The sequence below is a fragment of the Maylandia zebra genome, linkage group LG3 (assembly GCF_041146795.1).
Source record: "Maylandia zebra isolate NMK-2024a linkage group LG3, Mzebra_GT3a, whole genome shotgun sequence".
NCBI classification, from domain to species: domain Eukaryota; kingdom Metazoa; phylum Chordata; class Actinopteri; order Cichliformes; family Cichlidae; genus Maylandia; species Maylandia zebra.
Genome location: NC_135169.1, coordinates 36,853,124 through 36,865,680, shown reverse-complemented (window position 1 = coordinate 36,865,680; position 12,557 = coordinate 36,853,124). Strand labels below are relative to the sequence as shown.

At 38.2% G+C, this 12,557-nt stretch overlaps 1 protein-coding gene across 1 annotated transcript; it reads left to right on the top strand.

Annotated features, from left to right (window-relative positions):
* The first annotated feature begins 7,961 nt into the window (after positions 1-7,961).
* Positions 7,962-11,703, top strand: LOC143416516 (transmembrane protein 272-like). Its single transcript, XM_076881783.1, has 5 exons — positions 7,962-8,048; positions 9,483-9,542; positions 9,630-9,680; positions 9,803-9,967; positions 11,450-11,703. Exons 2-5 carry the CDS (start codon positions 9,488-9,490, stop codon positions 11,656-11,658), a joined length of 480 nt encoding a protein of 159 aa, XP_076737898.1. The 5' UTR covers positions 7,962-8,048; positions 9,483-9,487; the 3' UTR covers positions 11,659-11,703.
* The last annotated feature ends 854 nt before the right edge of the window (positions 11,704-12,557 follow it).

The following is a 12,557-nucleotide window of genomic DNA, read 5'->3' as shown; positions in this document are numbered from 1 at the left end:
CACGGTGTAACCGTGTAAGTATAAACTCAGAATAGGTCACCATGTTCGATTTTTACTCACAGCTCCAGGAATGAGTACACACAGCGCACACATCTGGTGTAAAGCTAGTGAAACGTGAGGACCAAGTCATCACATTTGTAGATTTTACATGTAAGTGATTAAAGAAGAAGCTCAACACAACAGTTAGCTTCTATTCTCAGGTATGGAAGGACAAGGCAGCTGATGTCTTGGCAGAAGATAACAGTATCTGAAGTATTGTCAGGTTCTTTATGAGAGAAGACAACATAAACTCAAAGTACACGTTTCTTAAAATTTATTAGACAGTTAAAGGTGAGAGTTACTAACAGCACCGTGTCTCTTACTTCATTTAGCAAACCTAAACGAACAAAGAGCACAACACCCAGGCAGTAAACAGTTCTATTATGCATTATAATAGAACTGCACTTGGTTTATCTTTCGCCCTTTATGGCACAAACTTCTCTCTGTAATAAGAAGACCACTCTTCCCACTTCACCATGGCAACTGTCTCCTGTCCTCCGGTCAGGCCTTTATAGATCAAGAGAGATGTAAAAATGTAGAGGGAGAACTCCCAAACAAAAAAAATTGTTTTCGTCTAGTTTTGAGCGAATCAAAACGAACGTAAATCATATCATTAAAGGTTAACTGCGATGAAAGCACATGTGTCAGTGAAGACCTCTCTGTCTGCTGCTTCTACCATGGCATCATGAATGGTTCATTTATCAGAGAAGACCATTTTGTTTTTGCCTCTCTGTGAACCGTCACCAAAACATTAATAAAAGGAGCAATGCATTACTGCAGTAAAAAATATTATGGTCACTTGTATCTGCTTACATACTTTAGAAGTGCCTTTTTTATGTGAAGTAAGGCAGGTGTTGTAGTGAGGTACTGGATGTGTATAAATAGTCCTGTCTAGGGATGGGAATTGCGCACCAGTAGATCATTTCCTTGGAATTGTTAGTCTGCCTGCCGATCCTCCATATCAGTTCCACTTGGACTTGCTCTACAAAAAATCTAAAATTGTATTCTGTTTTATTTTTTATGTTTCTTTTGAGTTTGAGTTTTTGAAAAGAGGATCTTAAGACGCTGAGAAAAACAAAAAAAGAGAAACCAAACCTCAAAAAGGGAACTGTTCTCAATCTCCAAAAAATGTTTGATCCCAAATGCCTGTTTGAAATGTACTAACTTGTTCAGAATTCATAACAACAAAATACCACAAAAATGTAAGGAATAATTATCAAAGAGGGTAAAAGCTCAATAAACTTGTCTATAGTAACCTGAATGTTTCTAATACACAATATGATGAGAAACTGTCTGTTGTAACATCTGTGTAACATGCACATCGGCAACATGAAAATGAGGAAGCAAGAAATCTGCAAACTGCGTACATGGCATGACTTACGAAATTTGTACTCGGAATCAGGCAGATGATGCTGGCCAAGAAATCACATGCTTTAAACCCTGAAATACCTCCTAATATTTACTTATAAATACAGTAACCCCCCTAACCCTGCAGATGCCCCATGGCTCATCCGGTTGCCTAACTCAGAACTCAGATGACACTTCAGTATTCAGAATCAACACATTTTGTACTTTTCTGCTTATTCACTACATCGAACAAAATATGTATGTTTGTTACATCGAATAAAATATATCTTTGCTCCTACAAAGATTAGCTTCAGCAAATTCAAATACAGTTATACTTGTTGTTGAATTCTGTGTTATATTTCTATCGACACTTCCTCAGTGGAGGTTAGCCTCTGACATCTCATAACAATGGTCAGTTAGGCTCTGGTGTTTAAATGATGCTAGTCCTAACTACTAGCATGCTAGTTAGTACTAAGGGACCCAAAGTGTGCCAAAAAAAATATCACCAGCATCTTCACACCATCACCAGCCTGAACTGTTGATACAATGGAGCATGGATCCATATTTTCATAATGTTTACAGCAAACTCTGAACCTAACATCTGAATGTTTTGGCAGAAATCGAGACTCGTCACACCAGAATATCAAATTGTAGCCTCAGTTTCATATTGTTCAGCTGACGCTCAGTATGCCTCATGTGAAAGGTTAAGCATTGTTTTACAGTTTGGGAATTTTAGGTCCCATTTTGGGTCTGTAAAAATCTGGATACCCAATAACTTCTTGAACTCTTCATATTTTCGCCTTGGACACAACTTTGTGTAAATGAAGTGAATAGAACAGTTTGTAGTATTTAGTAATTAAATAAGGTAGGCAAAAATAAGAGTGTTTACCTTTCAGTGTTTACCTTTACTAAGGCAGTCAAGGCTTCGTTGTTGTGTACATGCATGATCTGGTCAAAAAATATGAATCTCAGATTTGTTGTTTAGCCATGAGTTCTGTGATGTAGAGGCATTAAGGGGGCATGTAGTGGCCGATAAGTACTATTGCAGCGATTCTTCGCTACACATTTTCACCCAGGAAGCAAGAGTAAACAAAGATCAGGTATCGAATGGGACTACATCTACAGTGTCAGTGTACTGGTCCACCGTTTGCTTACATCAGTGTAGCAAGAAGAGAGGCCTCAGGCAACTGGAAGCAACGATATGCTGCAAAGCTTTAGGCACATCAGAATAAGAAGAACCCAATCTCAAAGATTTACTAGACAAAGAACTCAAATGTTTATGATTTCGGGTACTCTTGGTTTCATTGCTAGATATTTTTATTTATTTTGCATGGCGCACTTTTATTTTTCTAACAAATTTTCTAAGGGAAAAATAATATAAGGTGATAAAGTACTGTTACAGAAGCAGTGGATTTTCTTTCAAATGTTTTAGGTCAAATAAATCTAAATGAAGTAGTAATGCTCTAATACAGCAGCATTATATGATGCAATGTTATAATGAATTAAGCACAACAGAAAAACACAGTTTCAGCCCGACAGGTTCCACTATTACAAACAATTACTTCATCTGCATATATTAGTGAATACGACTAGTTTATATCTGAACACTAGGACAATTAATCTCACACATGATGTTGTATAAAATTAAAGGATTTTATTGGCCTGAAAAAGTCAAATAGGATTCGACACATTAATATGACAACAAATTTAAAGCATTTTTCTTCAGCAGTGACATAGGCCCTCAACACACAGCCGAAATGTTTGCATCCACAGACGTGCTGGCAGCAGTCGAGGTGGCGGGCTGCTATTACTGCCTGATCTTCAGCTCACGATGCATCTGGCACCAAACGCACGGGTAACACCAGCACACTTTACAGCAGTCATCACAGAACGAGCCCTGCAGGATGGAGGAGAAGAAGCAGAAAGAGAGGATGAAGCAGCAGGAGTTACGGGGTCTCTGCAGTATTTCAGCTTCCTCACCTTACAATATAAAGCACTTTCAGGCCACTGCTGTTGTGATTTGGCGCTATATAAAAACAAATATTATTGTGCTGTCGTGGTTGCCACTGTGTAGGTACGGCACTGATTATTCTGAACTCAAACCAACATGAATAGTAACAGAAACATGCAGAGGAGGTTTTCCTGTGATTTCCAGACAGTAAATTTCACATCACAACATTCAACATTCATCTGTTTTTACTAACAATAAAGACGTAAATGAATGACGGCAGTCTCTTTCTCCTTATCTGCTAAAAGCTCCACTATATTCACTAACTATCAGCTTTTTGATGCTGGCAGGAACCTGCTACAGCTAACTGTTACAACAGGCTGGCGTCAGCACTGAGAGTAACATGTCCTTTAAAAATGCTGTGTGGAGCTGGTAACCAAATATCTGAGAGTTGCAGCCACATGTGCAGGTTCCTTCCCACATTTTATGCAATGAAGTTCATTTTAGAACCACATCTGAAATACACACATTCAATAATAAAGACCGATCTCAGGACTTTTACTATATTCTGAAAATATCATAACTTATTACTCCAAGCAGAAACCTCCAGGACTTTTAGGAAGTCTTAAAACTGCACCTCCTCCAGTGACCTCATCTATCTGTTAAATGTAGTTTGTAACAGTGTCCTCCATCTGAAAGCAGTCTTACAACAATGTTGTGGCGCTCTCTGATGGACCCACGGAGTAAGCAGGACACCACACCACAAACATCCAGCAGTGGCAGTGCGCAGCACCATCCATGTTTACTGGCTGCATCACACTGCATGCAGGGGAAACACCAAAAGCCACAGCAACCTTTGACGAGAAACACGTACAGAGTTATTATATATAAAATGTCCACGTTTCATATATAATAACTATGTTTTAAATCACAATGCAAACAACATAGATTTTTACTATTTCAATCTGTTTTATAAAGACATGGAGAGTTCATTGTTTAGCACTTCTCCTTCTCCGTGCTGTCAGTTTGTCTGTTTGTTGCCCATCTTCCTCTTCTCATGTCTACATCATGTTTTGCATGGCTCATTGTACATTATGAAAGTTTCAGTGGCTATTTCTTCATATTTTGACTGCATGCTTTTGTTCCAGTTTCCAGTCAGTCAAATTGTCCTTTAATGCTCCTCTGTGAGAGTACCAAGGAAGCAGGGCAGCATTTCTTCTTTTGCTTGTCTACCTGCAGAAACACCTCCACCACAGCATTTATGTGTGTGGCATTATGAATGTTAACGCTAGTAGATTTTACAAGAAGTTTTCTAAAGTCTCATGAATGTGATCACATCAAATGAAAAATCTTGTATCTTTTGTTTTATTGTCTTTGATTTTAAAAAGTCACTTTGGGGGAAAAAATTGATATGTTGTTTAAATCTTTTAATGCTCTTTTTTTTTTCAAACATTTTACCTGATTGTAAAAAAGGAAAGAAGATCTTAAAACATACATACAGAGATATAATAATCCATTAAAAAAAACATGTTGAAGAGCACAGTTACGTATGTCCCTGTGTGACACTGTGACATGAAGGTCTCCACTGAGTTTGATCCACTTTAAATTTTGCACTGGTGTACCATTGTGATGTTTTTGGCATCCTCCAGGGGGAGCTATTTCAGATTTCCCCGAGTGAAACCACAAAGAGACCAGATTAGGTCAGTTTTAACATTTAAATTCCTGTTCCCATTAAAGCAACTTAAACTTTGTTGCTCTATAATACTACTACCTGGACATTCTGGTGAGATAGTCTCAATGCTTTTAGAAATTCTTGAATATTTGCTGACTTTAGACTCTCTGCTAAATGATTGCAAAGAAGGCCTGAAGCAAAGTCTAAGGAGACGGTTGATGCACTAATCGCTGCTGTTTGCAGAAATAGGTCGGTTGACTTACAGGTCTCCATATCAACACAACATTCACAAAGGCCGGTGGTCCACTGCCCAGCACTGGCAGTTGTCATCACCTGGGTGGGCTGCTGTCGGACAGCCATGGCTGGAGGAGATAAATCGCAAATACAGATACAGATAACAGGATCTTTAGCTTCATGTAAAGCACTATGAAGACCTCAGACCAGAGGCACATTTTATTTATGTGCAATACAGACAAAAAAGTTCACTGTGCAAGAAACTACTAAGAATGTACACACACATATATATATATATATATATATATATATATATGTATATATATATATGTATATAGATACGTCACTATGCAGAACTTAATGGCCACATGAGCATTTTGAGAAAGCTGTGACTGTGATTTTGCAGTATATAAATAAAACTAAATTGAAGTTTTTGACTATTTAAAAATGCATTTTGCAGTAATAAAACCTGCTGTAATTGTGCACGTAGGTCTGAACTTTGATGCCAAAATTCAAATTCATGGCCGATCACTTCAGAAATAGGCAGAGCAGGTGAAGTAACCTCAGGCCTCTCCACAAGATGGCGTGGAGAGGCCTGATGTGACTTGCTTAAAAACACAACTCACGCAAACTGAAAGCAGCATTTTGAAAATGATACAGCGTTTTGAGGAAGCCAGAAATGTAAAATGCTATATCAAAATTATATAACATATTAAATACCAGAAGAACACTGTTTCAAACACAGAAAGTAAAACAGATGTAAGCTGTCACTTCTACGGTGATGGATATTTTTATTTAGCATCCAGCCTAAGTGACATGCATCATTAAGTCCGCTTATTTTGTTACTGCAGTTGAAGTATAATAATAATAATATTAATAATGTATCCATCATTGCAGCTGCACGTCTTCCTGATAACACTTATACCAAAGTGTCATGAGTTCAAAGATTACTGACTCTTTTAAGCTGCTCGTTAGTATAAAATATCTGTCCTACCTTTTCTGCAGATCTCTGAGCTCTGTGCGGGAACAACTTAGTATCTAACTACAAATCAGGGAGTGAAAGAGGAATTGAAGCCTTTGAGCCTTTAATTTGAGCCTGAACAGAAACACATGGAAGACCAAAGTCAGGGGTTAAAAGTGGGACTGCGTGTTTTTGTTGTTTGTTTTGTTTTGTTTTTGCCACCACAAAGGAATGACGGCTGGTATCTGTAAGTTGCAGTATTTAAGCATCTAGCTAACCCTACTGAGGAGGAGCGAGGATAAAGGGAGTGACGTTTTTTAAGTGTCAGGTACATAGTGGCTGTGGTTTCATGCTCAGAGTGAAGTCACGTCAACTGAGATTCAGCAGAGATTCTTTTGAATTTTAGCTGAAGTTCCTTGAATTCATTCAATGAATTCCACCTTCATACCATGTAGAAAAAAGATGGCATAAACAGTTTACTGGCAGTGTAGAGGATGGAAATCAGCCAGGACAACTCATGAAACATCTGGTATAATTCAGGTGTTTACATCCTCAAAGAGCAGCAGGTCAGCTGATCACAGCCTGCAAATCTACTCGAGCTCTCAGTACAAATTAATGTGAGTTATCATTTTTTTTTTTCCCCACACTGATCGATTAAAACCAGTTTTCCCCACCTGCTAAATCCACCAAACCCCTGACTGTACACATTTTTCTGTTCAGAGGCAAAGTCCTCTAAACTGGAGGCAACAGAAAATACAAATATATTTTTAATTTTCCTTCATCCCCTTTATCAGATTCAAGCTGAGAAGATTAGAATAAAAAAAATAGACTAAAGTTTTTATTCCTATCTACTGATATTATTTATCATTATGTTGATAAAGCACAAAGTTCAGTTAGCTTTTCACCAAAAAATAGAAACATCCTCCAAAGAGCTACTCTTTACAGTACTTCAACTTCTACTGGAGTATTTTTTTAACAGTAGTATTTGTACTTCTATTTAAGTACACAATGTAAGACCGAGTCCTTCGAAGGCCGTGAAGACCGGACGTGCGACTGTTTAATTGAAGGGTCCTGTTGTCTAGCAACGAAAACAGTAGCAGCTATGTCCTTGGTGGATGACTGATATAGAGAATTTGGAAAGTCCTAGCCATTTTGCTGTGACTTAATCGGCCTGAAATTGCAGCCTTCAAAGGATACAACCCCTGAATTTGGACACCGCCATGGTCCTCCAGTCCCTTTGCCTTTTCACAATTTTGTTTTCGAGCTACTACAAGTAGCAGCCGTGTTCACAAAACTGGATCTCCGTGACGCCTATCACCTGGTTCTGATACGAGAGGGGGGGACAGTGGAAAGATTTAACACCCATCAGGGCCACTTCGAGTACTTGGTCAAGCCCTTTAGCATCACCAATTCCCCAACCGTGGCCCAAGCCTTTTTGTCCCATATCCCATATCCTACTCGGTGAGACGCATCATGGATGTCAGACATTGTGGGAGGGCTCTTCAGTATCTGGTGCACTGAGAGGTGTATGTCCAGTAGAGCATTCCTGGATCCCTCAGTCGGTAGTTCTGGATAAGACCATGCTCTGGGACTTCTATCATAGTCATCCACATAAACCCGGAGGGTCCCCGGGAGGCTCCTGTTAAGGCGGGGTTACTGTGTATGTGTTCACTTACCTTGCAAGGCCAGGATCCTCCTGGGATGTCCACCCTCTCCCTGAGGCACCTGAAGCAATCAAGCACCTGTGAATCATCTGGCAATCAGCAGACTACTATTTAAGCTGAGACCTGACCTTCAGTCTTCACTTGAGTGTGGTCTGACTGCAGTAGTATTCGCCTCGCTTGTCTGTAAGGCTTATTCCCTGTTATCATGACAAAGATTTCCAATGTATCCTTTCCTCTGTTTAAGACGGCCCACCCTGTGAGCCCCTGTGAGAGAGTGTTTTGCATAGTGGAGAGAGGAGTCTTTTTTTGGAAAACGCTAAAGATCAGAAAAACAAAATTGCTGCCTAAGAACTGCTGAAAGACTTATAATAGCACAATGTTCCCCTCACTGTAAGTAAACTAACTAAACTTGCACTTCTGAGTCCTGCGTTTGAGTCTGTTCAGTCAAACCTTGACACAGATGACCATATTCTGATTTAATAATTAATTGTTCAATAAAATATTCAACTGAATTATTTTACAAACTACCGTTTGCCATCTTTTTATAGTTTAGACTACTATTAAGGCTATTTACATACACTCCATGTTCTAGTGCAGGGGTGGGCATTTCCAGGCCCTGAGGGCCGGTGTCCTGCAGGTTTTAGATCTCACCTTGGGTCAATACACCGGAATCACATGATTAGTTCGTTACCAGGCCTCTGGAGAACTGCAGGAGCTAATTTAGCCATTTAAATCAGCTGTGTTGGTTCAAAGACACATCTAAAACCTGCAGGGACACTGGAGTTGTTCACCCCTGTTCTAGTGTGTTAATTTTTCAATATCTGTGGCGTTTTGGCTTTGTTTGTTTTTTACATTTCAAAATAGATGATTTAAAAAGACGTCCAGTTTAATAGCTTACTGCATCTTTTTCACTTCCTGTTAATTGTTGCATCGGGGAAAAATATTTTTATTTCACATACTAAACCAATATTTAAAAAAAAAAACACAGAACATCGGCCTGGGAACTGAAAACAGAAAGTGCGATTTGGGAAAGCAAACGATTTCATTTCTGCTGAGAAACACACAGCAAAAGGAAAACTATAAATAAGGAATAATTATCAGAAGCTTTGTGATAATGTAAGCAAATGTTTCTGTGAGCTCTTCTATCCAACGTGAAGCTTATGGAAACCCATACACCAAAAAACCCAATAACTCTAAAATCTGTGAAATTTATATAACAATAATGGAAAGGGAACACAAAGAGGCATACACTAACGTGAAAACGCTGTAAAAGGAAGTTTGACAATACGCTCTTGCCCACATAGCCACATTAAATGTCACCAAGTTTTAACAACAGTCCTTGTCATGTTTCCAAAGGAGTCCAGTGACACACAAACAGGTAGGCCTGCAAAAAAATCTCACTTTAATTCTTTCACATAATTTAAGTTTCATTCCCTGACTATACTGACACGCCTTTAGATCTTGCAGTGATAAATAAGTTTTAAATGAAACTTTTCTTTGGTGAGCTGGTCCTTCAACAAATCTTTTCTTTTGCTACGTAACTGAGAAATGGAGACGACTGGCGGAGGAATATCATGTGGCTCTCTTTGTGTCTTCGTATGTTTGATTTCTTTCCAGGCATAATGCCAGACAGCAACAGGTCACAACACATCTGCCGGCCTTGGGCAGTAATATTAAGTAAGAGAGTAATTTGAAACATTTTTGCACATCTGCAGCTGCTGCATGGTGTCATTTATGACTAAAAGTATCACTGCCTTCCTTCAGATTGTACCTTGGTGATTTTCGACATCATATTCATTGCTCAAGGGGTAGTTGGTAAGTGAGAGATGAATCTACTGATGTTTGAATTTAATTTATATGCTGGAAACAAAGTTTGAAAAATCAAATAATCAAAGGTGTTTAATAAAGACACTCATCTTTATTCTTGTGCCCTGTAGGATTGGTGTACAGCACCGACTGTCCGAGGCAGCCCTTCATCCCCGTCTATATGTGTTTTTTCATACTCGTACCCATCTTGTTGGCACTGAGCTGGTGCTACAACTGTTGCAACATCATTCTGTGCTCTGTGGCCATCTTCTTCTATGTTTGCTGGTTCATCACAGGTGAGCTTTGAGAGCTGAATCCAGTTTCTTAACAGCAAAAGTCAGCTGATTTTAGAAATATTACAGACAGCCTGCACAAGCAAAGCAGATTTTATTTTGTTTTTTTTTGTTTATTTCCCAACCAAGTTAGATGAGTAGCAAAACAAAAGAGCAAAAGAGTAGCTGATGTTGCAAATCTAAAATAAAAACTAGAGCTAATAATACGATTGTTAAGGAACCATCTATCAGTGCATGTGGGGGAAAATAAGATTAACCTCCTGAGAGCCAGAAAAACATATTTTGAGATTTAGATTTTTGAAGGTAATGTAAGTATTGTGTTTGAAAGAAACATGTTCCATCATTTTTTTTTAATTTATTATTATTTATTTGTTCCTTATCATCTTTAGACGTGTGATGCATCAGGTCTTGTTTGATCACAGAAGGGTGTAACGTAACGATATATTGCAGCACACCAGCCTGTTAAATCAATGATCTTTCCGTGGTCTTACAGACCGAGGCAGCCTTGTTGCATTCTGTTTAAAAGAGTTTAGGCTTTCTAGAGAGCCTAATCTTCAAGAATCTGCTTAAACCAGTAAATTCATATCTTAGGTAGCCTGAGGTAGCAATGCTGTGACCACATATATGCTGAAGAATGGTTTCAGTTTTAATGATACCTTCAGAAATGAGCGCCTCCCTCTGGTTTGTGTGCTCTGAATTTTTATTTCCTAAAACCTGGTTGTCTGTTTTCTGTGAGATGTAATCAGAGGACCATATGTTTGTGGCGGCTGTGTTGTTTTCATGTTTCGTGTTATGTAAATTAAAAAAAAAAAAAAAAATTGAAGGTAATTTCAGTACAGTTGAAACTGAACTGATAAAGACAGTTTCTGCAATAGAATCATGACAGCTGTGGCCATGAAATGTGGAAGCTGCAAAGTCCATGTGCTCTGTTAGCACAACCCGCACAAATGTGGTATCAACAGAAAGTCCTGAATGTCCCCATGATAGTACAGTAGTACTCATATTGATTGCATGAATGGATACGTGACATAGAGGTTTCAGACTCGTGTCTCTGACAAAGAATAAAAATTAATTGTTGAGTCTTATATTATCGTTTCCCTTTGTTTACTGGAAGTGTAAGACATGCTTATTCAAAAGAAATTTAAAGAGGAGCTATTTCCTTATTTTATTTCAAGTACGTGAAAACTTCAGCTCTGCACAGATCCGTTGACTGACATTTAATAACTGGTTCACTGATTTAAAAGTTAAAATAGATCATTCACAACAGAGAAATAAAGAGGGGTTTTCAGCCCCTCTCATGGGGCCAGAAATGGATTTGTGCAGCTTTAAACACCAAAGCAAAAAATAATGAGTTAGCACATTTGAGAAGCTGTTAATGTTGTGGAGCAAATTGATTTTTTTCGTGGCATGAGAATTAATGCATTACAGCACTATTTTCTTAGTGAGCAAGCACCTTTGAGTCTCTTTTGTTTAATATTTCTCCAGGTAATGTGATGATCTACTCCATTTACGAACCGAACTACAATAAAAACACAACAAAAGCCGATCCATACTGCAACAAGACGCTCTACCTGTTTGCATTTTGGAGCACCAACCTGACCTACATCCTGTTAGGTGTGCTCCTCTTGTCCTATTGCTGTCGTAAGCAACGAGAGGCTGATGATGATAACACTCGGAGTCTGCTGCGTGGATGAAAAGAAAACTAATAAATAAAAAATGAAGCTTTGAACATGTTGGAATTTGGCTTTGATATGTGTCTTATATATGTTTAGAGCTTTTAATAACACAACACACTTTTTTCTTTTCAGAGAAATGTCACAATTTACAGGTAAAATACAAAGTTTAGTGGAAAATGTTTAATCTTTTTTTTATTATTATTATTTTCACGGCAGATTTCTGTTATCTAAACATTTGACTGGATGTTTTTAATAATATATATAATGTTAGGCAAAATAATGAACAAGAATATTTAAAATAGCTCAAAACAGAATATTTATTGGATAGAGCTGTTTAGTCAGAGGGTAAATTGGTTGTGTATCAAAATGCTTGTTTACTTTCTGAATGTTCATGTGCAAAAGTCTTTAGCCACCCATCGTTTCTTCATATTTGGCTTCCAAGCAACCAGAGTTTTTTTTTTTTTTTTTTTTTAAAGTGGTCTTGAGCAGTGGAGTCGTGGCCAAATGCTGCTTCAGTTTTTATGATGGCAATTTGCATTTTACTCTCGAATGTTGAAGAGTGATTAGATGAATTGCAAAATTCATCTCTGTCATGAAAATGAACTTAATCCCAAAAAACCCACTTCCACTGCATTTCATCGCTGGCATAAAAGTAGACCGCTTCAATAATCTTCTCGGTAGCACAGGAAAGAAGGTTGATGAGCACAAGGCTAGAGATCATGTCATGCTGATTGAGTTGGAATAGCACACTGGATGTGTTAAAAGGGGATTCTTGAAATCATTCTTCTTATTCATCATTGCGTTGCATAAAAAGGGTTTGACAGGCAAGGAGGTTGTTGCAACTGAGATTTCACCTAAATTAACCTTTTGTCGGATCATCAAGAACTTTTAGGAAACAGGTTTAATTGTTGTGAAAA

Bases quoted from the DNA above. Each gene is read 5' to 3' on its own strand.
- LOC143416516 (XM_076881783.1), top strand. From the start codon at position 9,488: ATGCCAGACAGCAACAGGTCACAACACATCTGCCGGCCTTGGGCAGTA. The intron at 9,543-9,629 runs GTAAGAGAGTAA...GCCTTCCTTCAG, and splicing joins GCCTTGGGCAGTAATATTAA to ATTGTACCTTGGTGATTTTC. The intron at 9,681-9,802 runs GTAAGTGAGAGA...TGTGCCCTGTAG, and splicing joins CATTGCTCAAGGGGTAGTTG to GATTGGTGTACAGCACCGAC.